The sequence below is a fragment of the Lipotes vexillifer genome, unplaced genomic scaffold, assembly GCF_000442215.2.
Source record: "Lipotes vexillifer unplaced genomic scaffold, Lipotes_vexillifer_v1.1 scaffold518, whole genome shotgun sequence".
NCBI classification, from domain to species: Eukaryota; Metazoa; Chordata; class Mammalia; order Artiodactyla; family Lipotidae; genus Lipotes; species Lipotes vexillifer.
In genome coordinates this window covers 221,649-240,364 of record NW_006780945.1, presented here as the reverse complement: position 1 = coordinate 240,364, position 18,716 = coordinate 221,649, and the positions used below count along the sequence as shown (strand labels likewise).

Here is an 18,716-nt window from a genome sequence, read left to right as displayed (position 1 = left end):
GCGACCTGACGTGGCGCCGGGGAGACGGCCCGAGCCAGTTTGAGAGCACCCGCGCGTGCAGCTTGGCAGCCTGGCGACCCGGCGCCCTCCCCTGCTCCCGGCCTGCCCGGGGGCCACCGACTCCCCTCCGACCGAGCGTGGCCTCCGAAGGCATGTGGTCCGGGCCAAGCGTTTTCGGTTCTCGGAGGAGCCGGGCCTGGGAGCTGAGGGGGCCGTGCTGGAGGTCCGCGTCCCGCAGGTGCGTGCGGAGGCACCCGCCGGGAAGCGCAGTGGGGCTGGAGCGGTTCTCAGCCGACCAGGGGCTATAGGGAGGGGGGTCCGCGGCTTCCCGCCTTAGGCTGGACCACAGAGCGAAATGGTTTGGTATGAACCCGTTTGGCAGATTAAATGTCTTTTAGTAAGAAATTTGAAGACCCTGCTAGGAAGGAGGCCTTTCCATACCTAATATTTCTTGCCAGAAAAGTGGCATTCTTGACACCTAATATTTTTTTGATCTTGTTGAAGGGCTTCTTAATTCAATTTCTGGGGGGAAGAAGGGATTTCCAACCCTCACTAACCAAATAGTTTCTCAGGCTGGCATTGCTTCCTTTCAGCTCATGGCTGACCCCCAACTCTCAAGAGCAATTATATTTTATATACCTCCAGTTTTTCAAAGCACTTTCACATTGCACTGTTTCATTTTTTTTTTAACATCTTTGTTGGAGTATAATTGTTTTACAATGTTGTGTTAGCTTCTGCTGTATAACAAAGTGAATCAGTTATATGCAATAGTATATCCCCATATCCCCTCCCTCTTGAGTCTCCCTCCCACCCTCCTTTTCCCACCCCTGTAGGTGGTCGCAAAGCACAGAGCTGATCGCCGTGTGCTATGCGGCTGCTTCCCACTAGCTATCTGTTTTACATTTGGTAGTGTATATATGACAGTGCTATTCTCTCACTTTGTCCCAGCTTACGCTTACCCCTCCCTGTGTCCTCAAGTCCGTTCTCAACATCTGTGGCTTTATTCCTGTCCTGCCCCTAGGTTCATCAGAACCTTTTTCTTTTTCTTTTTTTAGATTCCATATATATGTGTTAGCATAAGGTATTTGTTTTTCTCTTTCTGACTTCACTCTGTATGACACACTCTAGGTCCATCCACCTCACTACAGATAACTCCATTTCTTTTTATGGCTGAGTAATATTCCATTGTATATATGTGCCACTTATCCATTCTCCATTCATCCGATGATGGACACTTAGGTTGTTTCCATCTCCGGGCTATTGTAAATAGAGCTGCAATGAACATTTTGGTACATGACTGTTTTTGAATTATGGTTTTCTCAGTATATGCCCAGTAGTGGGATTGCTGGGTCATATGGTAGTTCTATTTGCAGTTTCTTAAGGAACCTCCATACTGTTCTCCACAGTGGCTGTATCAATTTACATTCCCAACAACAGTGCAAGCGGGTTCCCTTTTCTCCACACTCTCTCCAGCATTTATTTTTTCTACATTTTTTGATGATGGCCATTCTGACTGGTGTGAGATGATATCTCATTGTAGTTTTGATTTGCATTTCTCTAATGATTAGTGATGTTGAGCATTCTTTCATGTGTTTGTTGGAAGTCTGTATATCTTCTTTGGAGAAATGTCTGTTTAGGTCTTCCACCCATTTTTGGATTGGGTTGTTTGTTTTATTGTTATTAAGCTGCATGAACTGCTTATAAATTTTGGAGATTAATCCTTTGTCACTTGCTTCATTTGCAAATATTTTCTCACATTCTGAGGGTTGTCTTTTGGTTTTGTTTATGGTTTCCTTTGCTGTGCAAACGGTTTGAAGTTTCACTAGGTCCTATTTGTTTATTTTTGTTTTTATTTCCATTTCTCTAGGAAGTGGGTCAAAAAGGATCCTGCTGTGATTTATGTCACATTTCTTTTTATGGCTGAGTAATATTCCATTGTATATATGTGCCACATCTTCTTTATCCATTCATCTGTCGATGGACACTTAGGTTGCTTCCATGTCCTGGCTATTGTAAATAGTGCTGCAATGAACATTGTGGTACGTGACTCTTTGAATTATGGTTTTCTCAGGGTATATATATGCCCAGTAGCGGGATTGCAGGGTCATATGGTAATGTTCTATTTTTAGTGTTTTAAGGAACCTCCATACTGTTCTCCATAGTGGCTGTATCAATTTACATTTCCACCAACAGTGCAAGAGGGTTCCCTTTTCTCCAGCATTTATTGTTTGTAGATTTTTTTTTTTTCCCCCTTCGGTATGCGGGCCTCTCACTGCTGTGGCCTCTCCCATTGCGGAGCACAGGCTCCGGACGCGCAGGCCCAGCGGCCATGGCTCACGGGTCCAGCCGCTCCGCGGCATGTGGGATCCTCCCGGACCGGGGCACGAACCCGCATCCCCTGCATCGGCAGGCGGACTCTCAACCACTGCGCCACCAGGGAAGCCCTGTTTGTAGATTTTTTGATGATGGCCATTCTGACCAGTGTGAGGTGATACCTTATTGTAGTTTTGATTTGCATTTCTCTAATGATTAATGATGTTGAGCATCTTTTCATGTGTAACAGCAGCTGGTGTTGTAGGTATTGGCAGTAGCAGTTTATAAATATGAGAAACGGCTTAAAAGGAGTTGAAGGCTGGAGTGGAACCCATTTCTGGCAGTTTCTAAATGGCTGCACGTTGAAATACCCCTTTGGATTTCCTTTTGCTGCACCACACAGTGTATGGGATCTTAGTTCCCCGACCAAGGATCCAACCCGTGCCCCTTGCAGTGGAAGTGTGGAGTCTTAACCACTGGACTGCCAGGAAAGCCCTCCCGACCTCCTTTGGATTTCTTCCCAAATTTAGGGAGTGGGTGAAGATAGGCCTTGTGAAAACAGATACACTGTTTTTTTTTTGTTTGTTTGTTTGGTTTTTTTTAACACCTAAATCTGCATAACTCACTCCTCAGGTCAGAAATCCTTCATTGTACTCCTGGGTAAAATCCACCAGGGCAGGCATTTTAATCATGCCTAGCGTATTTTAGGCACCAGTATTTTTGTTGAGTGTATTGAATGATTAGGTTCAGACCTTCAGTTCCTTCACCTTTGATATTTTTACCTCTTCAGCCTCCTTTCCTACCTCCCCAGGAGGGGCACCCTTTGCTCTAGCAAACAAAGTCTTGTGATTTTGCAGTTTAGCAATCGCTAACTTTGTATACTTACTTTGTACTAGGTAGTTTTCATCGAATCTTCCTAACCTTTCTATACAGATACTATTTTGCAGTTGAGGAAACTGAAGCACAGACAGGTTAAATAACTTGAGTGAGGTCACACAGCTAGTAAATTATAGATCTCAAGTTTGAACTCAGGCAGGCTCATTCTAGAGTCCTGAGCTATGTTACCTTGCCTCCCTAAATACCATGCTCTCATCATTCAGTGCCTCACCAAAGGCTTTGTAAGTTGCCTACCTTCCTAACTGCAGGATTCAGCTCTTACTCAAACCTCTTCTAGGATGTCATCCTAGAACCCCACTGTTCCTCCTTGGCATTACCAGGTTATGCCTGTGCTTAAAATCCTCCAGTATCTTCTCACTGCACTTAAATAAAAGCAAAGCTTCCCGTGCCCTACAAGACCTCACAAGTCTGGCCTCTGCCTTCCCTCTGACCTGTGCTTGTACTACGCAGCCCTGCCTCCAGCCCTCAGGCCCACACTGCCAGGGCTCTCTGTGCCCAGTGAGAGGCTTTTCAGTTCCTGCTTCAGGGCCTTTGCCTGAATCATTCTCTCTCCCTATCTCGAGCAGACCCCTTGTGGTCACTGCCCACTCCCATTTCTCTCACATTACCCTGTTGTATTGTGCTTGTTGCAACCAAAAATATCCACTTGCTTACTTGTTGCTTGTCTCTCCCCTGTAGGAGATAAATATATGTGTATGTAGTTCATATTCCAAGCGAGTTACATCCTCAGCCTGTAATAGCCACTAAGCCACTCAGGCCCTGGATAAACTCTTGTTGAGTAAATGAAGGTATGAAGAATGCTTATCACATGGTATTGCGATTTTATATCCCGACCCTCCCCCCACCATAGGATGCAAACCAGAGAGAGGGAACTGTTTTTGTAATGGATGCCAGTGCCAAGCGCTCAGTAATTGCTGTATAAATATTCTTTTAAAAAAAACAAATTTATTTTTGGCCGCATTGGGTCTTCATTGCTGCGCGCGGGCTTTCTCTAGTTGCGGCAAGTGGGGGCTACTCTGTTGCGGTGCTCGGGCTTCTCATTGCGGTCACTCCTTTTTGCGGAGCATGGGCTCTAGGCTTGTGGGCTTCAGTAGTTGCAGCACGCAGGCTCAGTAGTTGTGGTGCACAGGCTTAGTTGCTCCACAGCATGTGGGATCTTCCTGGACCAGGGCTCGAGCCCGTGTCCCCTGCCCTGCCAGGCGGATTCTTAACCACTGCGCCACCAGGGAAGCCCTGTATAAATATTCTGACTTCCAGCATGAGTTATTTATGGCATACAAAAAAATTCTTTTCAGGTCCTGCATCTTCAATATGGAATGTATGTTTGGCCCTGTGCTGTGGTCCTGGCCCAGTACCTGTGGTTTCACAGAGGATCTCTGCCAGGAAAGGCTGTCTTAGAGGTACAAGTGCCCTTGAGGTTTGCGAAAGTCCTAGATTATTTTCCAATTTAAGTCTATATGCTGGTTATTGGGTTTTGTTAGGTATTTTTAAGTCAGGGATGATCTGGCCAGCTTGTGAGGCAGGTGAGCTAAGAATGGTTTTAAAAGTGTTTAAAAAGAAAGTATGCACCAGAGACCATATGTGGTCCACTAATACTGTCTAGCCTTTTAGTTTTAAAATGTATCCCTTGCACCACTCCACCTGGCTCGACTGCTGAAGGCTTACAGCAGAAATACTATACTTAAACCCAAAGACTAACTACAGAAGCTTAAGAACACCTCTTAACTTTTGCAAAACCATGTAAATGAAATGAAGGCATTTGGTTCTTACTTCTGGCCCAAAGTAGTGATGATTGTCAGCAATTCGGTAAAGGTCGGGAATCTCTATGCCCATCCTCAAACAGGAAGCGTGTTTCAATTGATGCAAATAGTAATATTTATGAAGGCACTCCTTGGTATTATTCCTTAGTATGTTTAAGCTCCTTGCTGCTCTCAAGACCCAGCTGAAAATCCCGTTAAATATAAGAAAGTCATGTCGCAGACCTGTCAGGTTTTAGCCACATGAAGGCTATTTATAATTGGTAGTAACAACTGAATGGCTGGTTGTGCATCCCCATCACCCACTGAGCTTTTAGAGACCTGGTGTCGTTTATAATTAGCTCCTTATAAATGACAGACCCTCACAGTTCAAATCCCTGTTTAAGGGTTGTCAGTTGCAGAATTGAGGGCCCTTTAAAATGTTGAAATGGGCTATAACTCCTTTGACCCAATTAGAACTGCCATGACAAATCTGGAGGAAGCACCACATAGTAAAGCAGTGTTAAATTATGGCATGTTTTATAGATATGGCAAACTATCTTTACACACTGACCAATGCAAGCATGAGACGAGAAATCATGTGCCAAGATCCATTAATTCTTTGCAGTTCTAAGCAAAACCTTTAACCTTGTCATTAGATTGGAGCTGGAGTGAGCCTTCCAGGAATTATGGCTGCAAAATGTGGTGCTGAAGTAATACTGTCAGACAGTTCAGAGCTGCCTCACTGTCTAGAGATCTGTCGGCAAAGCTGCCAAATGAATAACCTGCCTCAGGTGCATGTTGTGGGACTCACATGGGGTCACGTATCTCGGGATCTTCTGGCTCTACCACCACAAGACATTATTCTTGCATCCGATGTGTTCTTTGAACCAGAAGGTAAACCTTTTTTGCTCTTCTCAGTAGTAAATTTAGTCAGAGATACAATGGAATTAAAGTCTATTAAGAAGTTTTTTCTTCCCAGACTTTGAAGACATTTTAACTACAGTTTACTTTTTGATGCAGAAGAACCCCAAGGTCCAGTTGTGGTCTACTTACCAGGTAAGAAGGTAAGCCTGAACAATCCTGCTTTACTCCCAATTTTATTAAAAGTTAACCCAAGCCTTACTACTCTACTCATTCAGTGTGTAGTTTAAGGATATGAGAATATATCTAAAGCAAAAACAGGAAAAGCTTGGTTTTTAAAAAATAATCATTTATTTTTTTTTAGTGCTGACTGGTCACTTGAAGCTTTGCTCTACAAGTGGGACATGAAATGTGTCCACATTCCTCTGCAGTCTTTTGGTGCAGACAAAGAAGATATAGCAGAATCTGCCCTTCCAGGAAGACATACTGTTGAAATGCTGGTCATCTCCTTTGCAAAGGACTGTCTCTGAATTATACCTAAAAGCTGTTTTGGGACAATGTCAATACTGATTAGCAACCTGGGAAAGCCAACTGTGTGACTCAGACCACTTCAGCTTGAGTACAGTGGATCTGAAGATGGTCAGATCTGTTGGCTTTAGATTGTGATGGGTCACATAACCATTAAAACAAAAATTAAAACTCCTATAAGAAAAAGAACCTCGACTGTTCCTAAGTCATTAAAATAGGGCATAAATTAGGTTATGAGAAGAGGGTTACTCAAAACCTTAACAAAGTGCTACCTTAGAGCATTGAGGATAGTAGGTACTGAACTAGCATTTCCACTTTATAACTTAGGGAGGAAAAATCAACTACTAAACATTTCACTTTCATTCTATACAGTCAGTAACATTCACAAGATAATTGCACAGGTCTTTCAAATAAACGGGGGAAAAAAGACCAAGACATATTCTGAGAAAAGCTAACACCAAGAAAACGTTTTAATTAAACTACAGAAACAATGGTTATAGTACAGAATATTCATGAGCAAAAAGATACACCATGTTATAAGTACTTACAAAGTTACAAACCATTTGTTTCCTTAACATTTTCCACATTTTAAGTTCATACATGAAGATGATCGGATTTACCATTTTTTGGGGGGGTGGGGGAGAGGAAGAAAAAAAAAAGGTGTATTTATCATCGCTAGATGTGCTCACTGTATGCTCCGTTATTTATATGCAAGGCCCGGGTGACTGGAAGTGCAGTTGTCAGGCATTTTAATAAACTGGACAGCCATTTGTTTCTGCACGACAAGGCATCTTTACACAGGAGCAATCAGGAGAAAACAGGAAACAGCCAAGCACTCTGCACTGCAACACGCCACCTTAACAGCTAACCAGCATTACTCAACTGCTACACAACTGCGCCTAGTGCACAAAAATACATAAGAGAAGAGATTAGAATTGTGTTTGGTAAACAATCCTTTTTTTTTAAAAAAAAAAATCAAGTCTTTTCACCTGAAAAGTCTTTATACAAATTTGGGTTCAGTTTACCATTTAGACCTGAAGGTAAATAACATATACAAACAATTTACACCAACTTTCGTAGGTTTTAAATTTTAAGGTATGAAGGCAATGTTGAGTCAATCTCTTGACAGCTTTAGGCTGTGTGTAATGGCTGCACACGTTTCCTTAAAAGTCAGGAGGCCACAAATTAGGTTACCAATCTGTTTAATTTCAAACAAAAAAAGTCAGCACTATATAAACAAAAAGGAAATTTTACCTCAAATATCCAAGCCAATAATGAAATCTGAAGTCGTTCACCTCACTAAATTACAAGAAATTTGAATAACAGCAACAAAATGGCACATAAAATGAGTTTGCCACCTGAGGCAAAGCTTAAAACAAGTAAAAAGTTAGACAAAATGTTACAAAATAACCTTTTCAATAGCCAGTTGCTTGTTCCAAGGACTCTTCAGCGGACTGAGTACTGAGTACGTGGGTCCTTTTTCCCCAAGTCTTCCTTTATGTTGCTTGTCGACATATCTAGGTTTGAAAAAAAATAAGTTCAGTTTACCTTCCATTATTATGAAATCACCAAAGGTGCACATGGTTTTAATTTCAGTACTTACTAAGGGTCTGGTGAAACCAGTAGGTTACAGAAAGGTTCCAACCAGCCACTAATCAGTTTTTTAAAGGCCCAATTAGGAAAATTTCACAAAGGCTACCGTCAGCATTAAAAGTTTGTGTTTATGTATTCTTGGCCAAATAACCCAGGTGAAAAATGGTAAGGGGGGAAAAAAGAAAAGAAAAAAAAAAAGAGGGCTGTATCCAAACAAAAGCAACTCGAGATCAGACAATTAGTCTACATTTTAAGTTTTTAGTTTTCAAATGAAACACATTTGGTATTTCAGAATGCTTTAACATCTGAGCTACTTAGGGCCCTTTCCTTTTAAAAAATAGGACCAAACAATTTGAGAGTTAAAGACACACTATCCTTTCCCCACCCAGTGCAATCAATACCTGTAAACTTTTGGTTCCAAAAGTTCATTGCTTCGTTTTTGCAATTCGTTTGCGCCACATCCATTAGAATATGAAGTCCCAGTCAGCACAACAATAGTTGAACTGATTGTTTTCTCTAAGAGGATAGTGCATCTTTAACATTTAAAGACAAACCTGCTCCAATACACGCCCACAGAAACTGGTCCCTGGAGGATCAGCCAAATCAGTTAAAATCTGCAATACTGGCCAATATTCTTTTATCAAACAGGAGACCGCAGCTTTAAAGGGGAAAATGCAGACGTTGGATAAAAACAGCAAGAAATAGTCATTTTCATTAATAGGTCTCAAAACAGTTTATGAAATAGCCATTATTATCTAAGCTTCATACACATCCTTTCTGCAGACCCCTCTCTTCAGTTTTACTCCCAAAGCCGAGTTAGCTCAGAGAAACACTCCTAACACGAGGAGTCACTTTTCTATTAATCGAATCAAAACAACTACTCCAAACCCCATTTCTGAACTCGGGCCATGAGTCTCGGAGCCCCGCGGACATTACCATTTGCTTAAGAGGACACCGCTCCTTCCTCTTCAGGAGACTTGGGAGGACTCTTGGATCGCGACCTGGACTTGGACTCCCTCTTGGACACGGGTGGAGGACTCCTGGACCTAGACCTGGACCTGGACCGTGAGCGAGATCTGGAGACAGACGAGGACTTCGACTTGGACCTTCGCGCCGATCTGGACTTGGAAGTTGATCGCGATCTTGAGCGAGTACGGGACCGAGACTTGGAGCGGCTGTAGCGAGATCGACTCCGGGACCTGGACCGGCTCCGACTCCGGGATCGGCTGCGGCGACGCCGCCTAGGGCTGCGGACAGGGACGGCGGCGCGTTAGGGTTTCGCGGCCCCGCCCGCCCAGACCGCCATTATCTCGCCGCCAGACGCCATTTCCCTGGTCGCGAGAATGGGGCCCCCGCCCTCTCGCAGCTCGCCGGCTCTGCCCGGCCGCCACCACGTGTCCCCAGCAGGCCTTTGTGAGTCACCCAGGCCCTCCCGGAACCCCGGACGCGACGCCCACCCGCTTACCTGCGGCTCCGACGTCCGTAGCCACCGCCCCCGTACCTGCGGGGCGGGGGTCCCCGGCGGCTATGGTGCGAGTCCGGGGGTCGGCCGTAGCGCGCCATCTGCACCCGCAACTCGCGGCCGTCCAGCACGGCCCCGTCCATGGCGTCCATGGCGTCCTCAGCGTCGCGCTTGTCGTGGAAGCGGACGAAGGCAAAGCCGCGAGACTCCTTGGTGTAGCGGTCCCGCGGGATGTACACGTCGCCGACGCGTCCGTACTTCTCGAACACGCGCCTCAGGGTGTCTGGCGAGGTGCGGTAGGTCAGGTTGTCCACCTTGAGGGAGGTCATGCCCTCCACATCGGGAGGCGGGCGGCCGTAACTCATGGCTCTGAAGAGTCGGGCCGGGGCCCGTGACTGCGCGCCGACGGACTAACGCCCCGGCGGGCTCGCGCGCTCGGCTGCGGCGGCGGGTTCTTCAGACTAGCTCGGCTCGACGCCGCGCCTCTCCCCTGGCGGTTGGTTTCCGTGTGGAAACGTTTGGAAAGGCCTGACTAGGATAACTGAGAAAGCACAACGCACCTAGCCCCACCAGAGAAGCAAGTGGGCCGGCGTCTGGCTACAGTGCCCGTTTATATCCCTCCTCACAAAATGGCGCCCGCGCCACCCGGAAATGAATCCTCTGATTGGCTCGTCTCGCCCCGCCCCTTAACGTCCCTGCCGCGCGCCCCGCCCCTGTCCGGCGCGCCTGCGCAGAGCTCCGCGGGCGGGTCGAAAAGCGCGCAGTCACTGCCGATGGGAGGGGGAGTGGGATTTGCCGGCAGTTGGAAAGCCCGCGAAACGCTCCTTCCGGCTGCGAAGCGCGCTGTGACGGCAGGAAAGGGAGGTGCTCCCCTACTGGGCTCCGCCTCCTTTTCATGCCAATTTCTAAGCTCCACGCAGGTTTTCTGCTCGGACGTCCGCCCCGCTTCTGTCGGGGGGCGTACTCCTTCACCTTGCCCCTCTGTGTTTGCGGCCTCCTCAGACTGCGTCTCCAGGTCCCCTTCCGCAGTTCCTGTCTCCTTCGCTGCGTTCCGCTTTTTAGCAACCCCCCCCTTGCCGGAGCCCGCAAGGTCGGCCCCGCTCCTCCCGAGCGGGTGAGGGAGCCCTAGCGGCGCGCTTGCACGTCCCGGGTCGCCCAGGACTACATTTCCCAGCAGGCCTAGCGGCCGGCGCCGCGGCTGCGGTCAGGTGACCGGGTCTCCTGACCTGCGGTGAGTCAGGGCAGGGAGGGCGGGGCCGTGCTGGCCGCTGCCTCTGGCCCTTGGACCTAATCCCCCTCTCGGGCCCCTTAAGTTGCCGCTACAACGTTCTTTGCGCTTCTCCGGGTGTTGGGCTCTTCCCTACTCGGATCGTGTCCTAGGAATGTCCTAACTATACCCGTGGGGAGAACTTCACCCTAAGCCCGGGATTCCACTGCAAGACCTGGAAGTTGACACCTTGGCTGCACCGCTCTTGGATTTGCCTCCTCCTCTCACCATCTCATTTCTTCTCCCAGGATTGCAGTGGGTTCCCCCCGAGGAGAGCTGACTGCCCTCTGCTGCTGCCGACCTTTTGGCAGAGTTAAGCCAAAATGTCCCCGGAATCTAAAAAGCTTTTCAACATCATTATTTTAGGAATTGCCTTTATGTTTATGTTCACCGCCTTTCAAACTTGTGGAAATGTAGCGGTGAGTTGGAATTTGATCTTCCTTTGAAGTGCTTATCATAATGCATTCCAAAAATGATAATCAGCGTTATGTCTAATAATGCGCTTAAGTTGCACCTTTTATTTTGTCACCTACGCTTCCTCGTTTTCCATGATTAGGTTTGATTTCATGTGGCAGACGTTTCTTGTTGGGGTCGTTTATTTTTCTTAACTTGATTTGGGGTTTGTATGCTGACCCATTTATTTTTTATTTATATTAAGGACTATATTAGCACTTGGAGAGTTGAGGGACTAAACCTAAGGCCTAGTTTCAGATGGTCTTCACCCTTCCCCGCCCCGCCCCCACACGCCCCTCATTGGTTTGCCTTCTGTTCTGTAGTCCATTCTCTTCTCTCGTGTTAGAATTTCAGTATTAAGTATTCAGCATCTTGAATTTTTACTTTATTCCAAGTATTTGGAGAGCGACTTTCTGGGGTGAGGGCAATTACAAAAGGTTTTCATTGATTAGTTTTATCTTCCACACAGCAAACTGTCATCAGGAGCTTAAATAGCACAGATTTTCACGGCAGTGGCTATACCAGGTATTGTACTGTATGATTGGTTTTACTTTGTATATCACAGATGTTGCTTAATTTCATCAAAATCACAGACAACGTATTGTAATTAGATTATTAGTGATTTTTTTTTTAGACTAGGAGAACATAATAGGATGAAGGTTATGAGTTTAGGTTTCATATAGAATTAGACACTGGGTTTGAAATACTGGCTTCAAAACTTAATTACTGCGATATCTTAGGAAGTTGCTTCTATGAGCCCAGTTTCCTTGCTCAGATCAATGTGTGTAAAGCGCTTGGCACAGTGGCTGGCATTTAATAAGCACTCAGGTATTGTCATAATTACATCTTCCAAATCCTAAACAGAGGATGTTTTATATGACTCTTGAAATATTTGGTCTTCCTGTTTTTGTGATTTCGTAATTATTAATATATTGTCATCAGGAGCTTTTAGCTTTTTGTTAAGGTGTTTAGTGCCAATTTTACAGGTGGAGAAAATGAAGTGAAAAGATCTTCATAAGTCACTAGTACGTTGTGGTTGCAGTTGGGAATGTAATACATACCTGTATGTAAACACTAACAGATTTCTTACTTTCTCTGTGGTTAAATACTAGATTGCAGCCAACCCCTTACCCGCTTCCTCCCCAACTGTTCTTATTTGGTTCTGTGTTACCTAACCTAAATCTGACCTTATATATGATAATTGAGAGTAAAAGGATGCTAATGTCCATTTTTTCAAGTGATTAATAATTATACCACAATTTTTTGTAATGTTTTGCCTTCATGTATACTGTAAAGAACAAATGAAAGAACATTTGATATTTGAGAGATTCATAAAAGCCAAAGAATAATTTACTTGGATTTATAAATAGTGACTTATAAATGACTCTTGAAATGATTTTAGTCACGCTTTGCTACAAGACATATATACTGGGGCCAGGTCTACAGTAGCTGAATAATGTTCAAGTGAGACCGTTAGGTTGAGTTAAATAAATTCTGGTTTAAGCAAGTTATAACTGTGTGATTATTTATAGCAGTGAAATTTCATGCTGTTGCCAGGAGTTGTAGGCTAAATTGTAGAGCAGATTGGTTGACTAGGGCCTCTTGGAGTCAGATTACCAGGGATGGGATTCTGGCTCCACCACTGACCAGCTATCCAGCTTCACTTTTGACAAGTTACTTACCCCTCTGTGTTTCAGTTCTCTTTTCTATAAAATGAGGATAATAATACGTTTTTCATAGAGCTGTGTTAGCTGCTATTATAATTTACTGGTACATTAAAAACCATATTGTCTAAGGCAGACTGATTCAAAGAAACATTTGACAAGACTTCAATGTTTTGTACAAGTGAAAACTTTAATATGACATTCAGTGTAAGGATATAATTATAAATTCTGACTAAAGAATATGAGTGCTTATTGCAAAATAAACTATAGACTAAGTGGGTTTGAAAAAGTGATCTTTTGAGACAATCTTTCAAGAGTGTTGTTTTTTTCCTTTTGTGTGTTATGTGTGCAGCATGGCAATTATTTATGGAGTGTTCTCTGCTTCAAATTTGATTACACCATCAGTGGTTGCCATTGTAGGACCTCAGCTCTCCATGTTTGCTAGTGGTTTATTTTACAGGTGAGTAGTCCAATTTTCTTTCATTTAATTAGAACACCTTCAGCTTCTTTCAAGCACACAGTAAACTTTTAACAAGAACTTGCTGACTCGGATTGAATAGATTATAGGAAGTATTTTAGGGATTTGGTTCTCTACTTCATGCTCAGGGATACCATTGTTTTAATGTGATGGAATTTGTGTATATTTGCTTTCATCTTACCACTAATGAAAACAGCATCCAAAAACCTTTTTCTACACGAGTTGAAAAGAACTCATGAAATAATCTTATTTTGTATCAAGTTGAGTAATGGGAATTAAAACGAAATAACAACTTTTCTTCTGGGCTATAGAACTGCAGTCCCACTGTGTACTGAGCTGTTGGCAGAGGCCAATTGCAGACCTTTGTTCAATGTCTCAGTTCACAAATTTGAAATAGTATGTTAAGAAATGGATAGGTCACATTTATCCCCTTTTTTCCAGTAGCAGAGAAGCCCTTTACAGGTTGAATTTTTTTCTTTTCTTTTTTTTTTTGGCTGCGTTGGGTCTTCCTTGCTGCACGCAGGCTTTCTCTAGTTGTGGCGAGCAGAGGCTACTCTTCGTTGTGGTGCACGGGCTTCTCATCACGGTGGCTTCTCTTGTTGCGGAGCACGGGCTCTAGGCGTGCAGGCTTCAGTAGTTGCGGCTCATGGGCTCAGTAGTTGTGGTTTGCGGGCTTAGTTGCTCCGCGGCATGTGGGATCTTCCTGGACCAGGGCTTGAACCCGTGTCCCCTGCATTGGCAGACAGATTCTTAACTACTGTGCCACCAGGGAAGTCCTACAGGCTGAATTTTAAAAGAAGAGATCCCTCAGAATTGATTCCTAGAAGGCATAATTGGCATTCTGTTTCAGGTATTGTTTGACTATAATACGTTGACCTGTTATATTTTAGCATGTACATTGCCGTTTTTATCCAGCCTTTCCCGTGGTCCTTCTACACAGCCTCTGTTTTCATTGGAATTGCAGCTGCTGGTAAGTATTTTGATGTTCATTTTCCCTATTTTCCAGGTCTTATCTAAGAGTATTATTTATATGTTTAATGTATAAAGCTAAATGATTTCATTCCCTTGATAAACTTTTGGTTTGAATTTTAGTACTTTGGACAGCACAAGGAAACTGCCTGACAATAAATTCAGATGAGCACACTATTGGGAGAAACAGTGGCATTTTCTGGGCACTCCTACAATCCAGGTAATAATTCTTATGGCTCAATCTTTCCTATAATTTTTTTTGTCACACCATTTGTTAGACCCTGGTTGTGTTGAAAACTCAGATCTTCTTGTTTCATGAGTTGAGTTCCTAGGTACATGTGATGGAGATTTAAAATTTTATGGGATTACTTAAAAATGCATGGACCTACCTCATTGAAATTTATGACTAGTAAATGGAAAATAATATTAACCATAATGTATTTAGCACCTGCTATACTTTAGGTACTACTGGGCTCTTGAATTTCAATAATCCTCACAACCCCCTGCGATAAGAAGGTATTAGCTCCATTCTACAGATGAGATAACAAAGGCTTAGTTAAAAGTTAACTGATCCAATCATCTGGATTCCAAAGGCCATGTCCTTCCCACCCAGCTATGCCACCTGATAGCTGTTAACAATTAAATTTCTAAAGTGAGACTAACTCTATAACGATACAGCATATTATATATTTCCTAAGTAAAAAGCAACAACAGTCATTCTGTCATGGAATCTATCCTGACGATTTACCCTCATGAATCCTAAACGCCTAAAATTTTGGCCATGATAAGTCTTAACAAATGCAGATGTTGTTTTAAGAGATTGTATATTCTGAAACTGGAGTTTAAGTGAATGATTTCTTCCCTAGGGAAATACTAAATAAAGTATCTCATTAGATGCAGATAACTAAATCATGGATTTTTTTTTTCACCGATTCTTTAAAATATAGGATTTTAGAGGTAGGGTAAACTTGTTTCCAAGGAGTCATTTCCAGAGCTTCAATAAGTCACATGTTCCACAGTGAGTCAGGTCTTTGGAGGACGGTCTGAATCAGGCTTCTCTCGTGTGGAAGGAGACAGTTCCATCTGGCCCAGTTGAGTTTTTCAGAAAGAGGGTGAAGTGGATGTTTTTAAATGACTTAGGGCAGGTAGATAACTTCTTTAATTATGTAGGCCTCTCTTTCTCTTCTTTTACAGGTAATGGAAAAATTATTTCAAAACCCATAAATATGAAAATAACTTCCCAATATCCTCTCCCTCCTTTTCTTCCCCCAGCTTGTTCTTTGGAAATCTCTACATATATTTTGCTTGGCAAGGGAAAACTCAAATATCAGGTTTGTTTTATTCACTGTGCTTTATTCAGATAGGTTCAAAGCAAAATAGCTGTTCCACGAAAATACCCCATATTGCTTTGTTCACATTGTTCTAGTGAACCGTGGTACCCTACGTCCTCAGATTTTAGCTTTTAGTAATCTTTTCCCTTGGATTATGTTATTATACTAAGACTACAGTTTATGAATGCACTTCAGGCAGCATCTCAAAGTGTGGGAGAAGGTTATGTATGCTCTGTGTGAGGAGACTAGTCAGTTGTCAGAAGACTTTTTAATTCAGTTGTTTTGTCTGTTCCCTTCTTTGATTAAAAGAATAAGATTAAGTTCTTGTGCTGTTTTTCTTTTGGCTTATTAGTAATTCTCTGACTGAAAGACAAAGGGGGATGTATCCTATTTTTCTCTTTGCCCTAGGTTTTTACTGATGCAGTAAAGTAAGATTTAATGACAAAGTGTGTTGATGGTTATAAACAAACATAGTACTGAACATAATGCTAACTCTGGAATTGTTTGTATGGCCAGTACTATCTACTTTCTTCTTTGTTTTTCTCCCTAGAGAGTGACCGAAGAACAGTGTTTATCGCCCTGACAGTGATTAGCCTTGTGGGGACAGTTCTCTTCTTTCTCATTCGGAAACCAGATTCCGAAAATGTCCTGGGAGAAGATGAATCTTCTGATGACCAGGACCTGGATGTCAACGAGTAAGAAGTTGGAAACATTCCTTTCTATTTTAAACTATATTTTGAGTAGGTCTAGTTTAGGAATTACCAGCCTTTTATAGCCCTAACTGATAATCCGGTGCTGGGCAGACATGAGGGAAAAGTTTTAAAGCAAATAAGCAGAGAAAGAAGATCAAGGGGAGCTGCCAGGGAGGAGGAAGGGAAAGGAAGGTAGACAGAGGTGGGGAAGGTAGTGAAAAGGTTTGTGGGGGATTTAAGTCTAATCCCAGGTCACCAGCTGTGTGACCGTGGACAGTAGCAATGTTCCCCTGAGTTTCTCTAGGCCTCAGTTTCCTCATTCAATTCAGCAGACATTTCCTGTGTTTTAACGTGTGAAGATATAGGCTCATAAATTTATATAGAAAACAGGGCTTCCCTGGTGGCGCAGTGGTTGAGGGTCCGCCTGCCGATGCAGGGGACGCGGGTTTGTGCCCCGGTCCGGGAAGATCCCACATGCCTTGGAGCGGCTGGGCCCGTGGGCCATGGCCGCTGAGCCTGTGCGTCCGGAGCCTGTGCTCCGCAACGGGAGAGGCCACAGCAGTGAGAGGCCCGCGTGCCGCAAAAAGAAAAAGAAAAAAAAAAAAGTTATATAGCAAACAATCCTCAGTTACTGTTTCTTGGATCCAGCCCTAAAATTTTCTGATCATGTGGTACAAGTGAGTGGCAGGGCCATCAGCAGTCATTACAGATGAGCTGTGGTTACACCCATGCTCTGGATTTTTTTTTTTTTTTTTTTTTAACCCGGCATGCGGGCCTCTCACTGTTGTGGCCTCTCCCTTTGTGGAGCACAGGCTCTGGACGCGCAGGCTCAGTGGCCATGGCTCATGGGCCCAACCGCTCCGCAGCATGTGGGATCTTCCCGGACCGGGGCACGAACCCGCATCCCCTGCATCGGCAGGCGGACTCTCAACCGCTGCGCCACCAGGGAAGCCCCATGCTCTGGATTTTGCACTAACCTGTGCAGGTAGTTTTCCCTGATGTAGTCCCTACTGGGAAACAATTACATAGTCCTGTTTTTCTAAAAATTGTGAATTACCTTGAGCATATTTCTTTTCTTTTCTTTCTTTTCTTTTTTTTTAACAAAACTTTTTGTTGTTGTTTTGTTTTGGCTGAGCTGCATGGCACACAGGATCTTAGTTCCCCGACCAGGGATGGAACCCGCGCCCCCTGCAGTGGAAGCGCGGAATCTTAACCACTGGACCGCCAGGGAAGTCCCAACAAAAGTTTATTTTTAAATGTACAATAGGCTCCAAAACAACACTTCATTCTAGTTGTAGGTGGCAACAGATGTTATGACTGGGAAATCCAGATGGTTAAACAGGAATGGAATTAAGGACCATCATTGCCTCAGGCACAAAGAACAGCTTACTTTCGGCCATATTTCTTAATTCCACCTCTGGCCAGCGGCCCTTCTCTGAGGCGTCCTCTTTCTGTTTCTGCTTAAATGTCTTATCTTGCTTGGCTGCTTCCTTGGGCTGCTTCAGGGGCTGCTTCTTGCCACCTTCGAGGCAAGACATGGCTCCTTCCTCCCCTTCCCCAGACCCTGCCATCGGAAGCAGGGACCTATTTCAATTATAAGGAAAATTGTTTGAAACCTCGCAGGTGATTTCTCTGCAGGTTGTCATCTGGATTTGAAGAAAGGGGAATGAGAAATCTTTGCCACTCTTGTTTTGCTTTGTGAATTGATAAAATTATGAAGCTTGCCTTATAAGCGTTTTACCTATTGTTAAAAATTTTGCATCGACCTTTCTGTGCTGCCTTTTTAAAGCCCAAAAAGGGCATAAAATTCTCCAGTCATAGGATCATTAAGCATTCAAAATTTGCACTGTTCAGAGCAAAAAAGACATGTTTATATAAGTATACAAACATTTATGTGTATATGTACCACATACATATTTTTTTAAGCACAAACCAATGGATATTGGAGAAGGGGTCTATGAAGATGAATGCCACAAATTCAACAAAAATTAAACACCCATTCATTCAGCAAATGTTAGGTGTTGGTGCTGTGAAGACAAATACAACCTGTCCCAGTTTTCAAGGAACTTTTCTGATAGAAAAGGGATCATGTAACTGTCATAAGGTGCAATGCTGAGGGGTACCACTTAGCCTTTTTTAGCATTCTCTGTTTCTGAATTGTCTTCCAAACTTGAAACTTGTGTCTTTATTCTGTAAATAGCACCATGTGCCAGCCATCTTCTAAAGGAGAGGGAAGGAGTAATGAACAAGACAGAGAATCCCCTGTTTTTATGTAACTTAATTGTAGAGGGGCTGGTAGACAATACCCTGTAAGAAAATAGCAGAGTAAGTGCTAGAAGGCAGTGAGAAAGGGGGAGGTGGTGGAGAGCTGGGAGGTGAGAAGGTGTGAAGATCTACTGATGGCCATTGCAGCAGATGCCAGGGGTGGAAAGGGGTGTGGTGGGCACCAGGAATGCCAGAGGGCCCTGG

At 43.9% G+C, this 18,716-nt stretch overlaps 3 protein-coding genes across 5 annotated transcripts in view; 2 read left to right on the top strand and 1 right to left on the bottom strand.

Moving 5' to 3' along the window:
* The first annotated feature begins 163 nt into the window (after positions 1–163).
* Positions 164–6,521, top strand: METTL23 (methyltransferase 23, arginine). Of its 2 annotated transcripts, XM_007454304.1 has the most exons (5): positions 164–238; positions 4,506–4,610; positions 5,606–5,843; positions 5,929–6,013; positions 6,175–6,521. In XM_007454304.1, the coding sequence occupies exons 2-5, from the start codon at positions 4,527–4,529 to the stop codon at positions 6,338–6,340; spliced, it is 573 nt and encodes a 190-aa protein (XP_007454366.1). In that variant the 5' UTR covers positions 164–238; positions 4,506–4,526; the 3' UTR covers positions 6,341–6,521. The 2 variants fall into 2 exon arrangements, with proteins under 2 accessions (XP_007454366.1, XP_007454365.1); XM_007454303.1 differs by lacking the exon at positions 164–238 and having other exon boundaries at positions 4,469–4,627.
* Positions 6,522–6,777: 256 nt separating this feature from the next.
* Positions 6,778–9,778, bottom strand: SRSF2 (serine and arginine rich splicing factor 2). Of its 2 annotated transcripts, none has more exons than XM_007454301.1 (3): positions 9,397–9,778; positions 8,868–9,178; positions 6,778–7,855 (listed from the first exon to the last, which is right to left on the bottom strand). In XM_007454301.1, the coding sequence occupies exons 1-2, from the start codon at positions 9,756–9,758 to the stop codon at positions 8,875–8,877; spliced, it is 666 nt and encodes a 221-aa protein (XP_007454363.1). In that variant the 5' UTR covers positions 9,759–9,778; the 3' UTR covers positions 6,778–7,855; positions 8,868–8,874. The 2 variants fall into 2 exon arrangements, with proteins under 2 accessions (XP_007454363.1, XP_007454364.1); XM_007454302.1 differs by having other exon boundaries at positions 7,252–7,855; positions 9,433–9,778.
* A 1,205-nt stretch (positions 9,779–10,983) lies between these two features.
* The window catches only part of MFSD11 (major facilitator superfamily domain containing 11), a 22,406-nt gene continuing 14,673 nt past the window's right edge, over positions 10,984–18,716 (top strand). The window contains exons 1-5 of the mRNA XM_007454401.1: positions 10,984–11,079; positions 11,583–11,638; positions 13,130–13,237; positions 14,146–14,225; positions 16,106–16,250. Coding sequence (XP_007454463.1) covers positions 10,984–11,079; positions 11,583–11,638; positions 13,130–13,237; positions 14,146–14,225; positions 16,106–16,250 — 485 coding nt within the window. The remainder of the gene's footprint in view (positions 11,080–11,582; positions 11,639–13,129; positions 13,238–14,145; positions 14,226–16,105; positions 16,251–18,716) is intronic.

Coding starts and splice junctions, on each gene's coding strand:
- SRSF2 (XM_007454301.1), bottom strand. CDS start 9,758: ATGAGTTACGGCCGCCCGCCTCCCGATGTGGAGGGCATGACCTCCCTC. Junction 9,179..9,396: donor TACGGACGTCGGAGCCGCAG/GTAAGCGGGTGG, acceptor CCCTGTCCGCAG/CCCTAGGCGGCGTCGCCGCA.
- METTL23 (XM_007454303.1), top strand. CDS start 4,469: ATGAGTTATTTATGGCATACAAAAAAATTCTTTTCAGGTCCTGCATCT. Junction 4,628..5,605: donor GAGGTACAAGTGCCCTTGAG/GTTTGCGAAAGT, acceptor CCTTGTCATTAG/ATTGGAGCTGGAGTGAGCCT. Junction 6,014..6,174: donor TCTACTTACCAGGTAAGAAG/GTAAGCCTGAAC, acceptor ATTTTTTTTTAG/TGCTGACTGGTCACTTGAAG.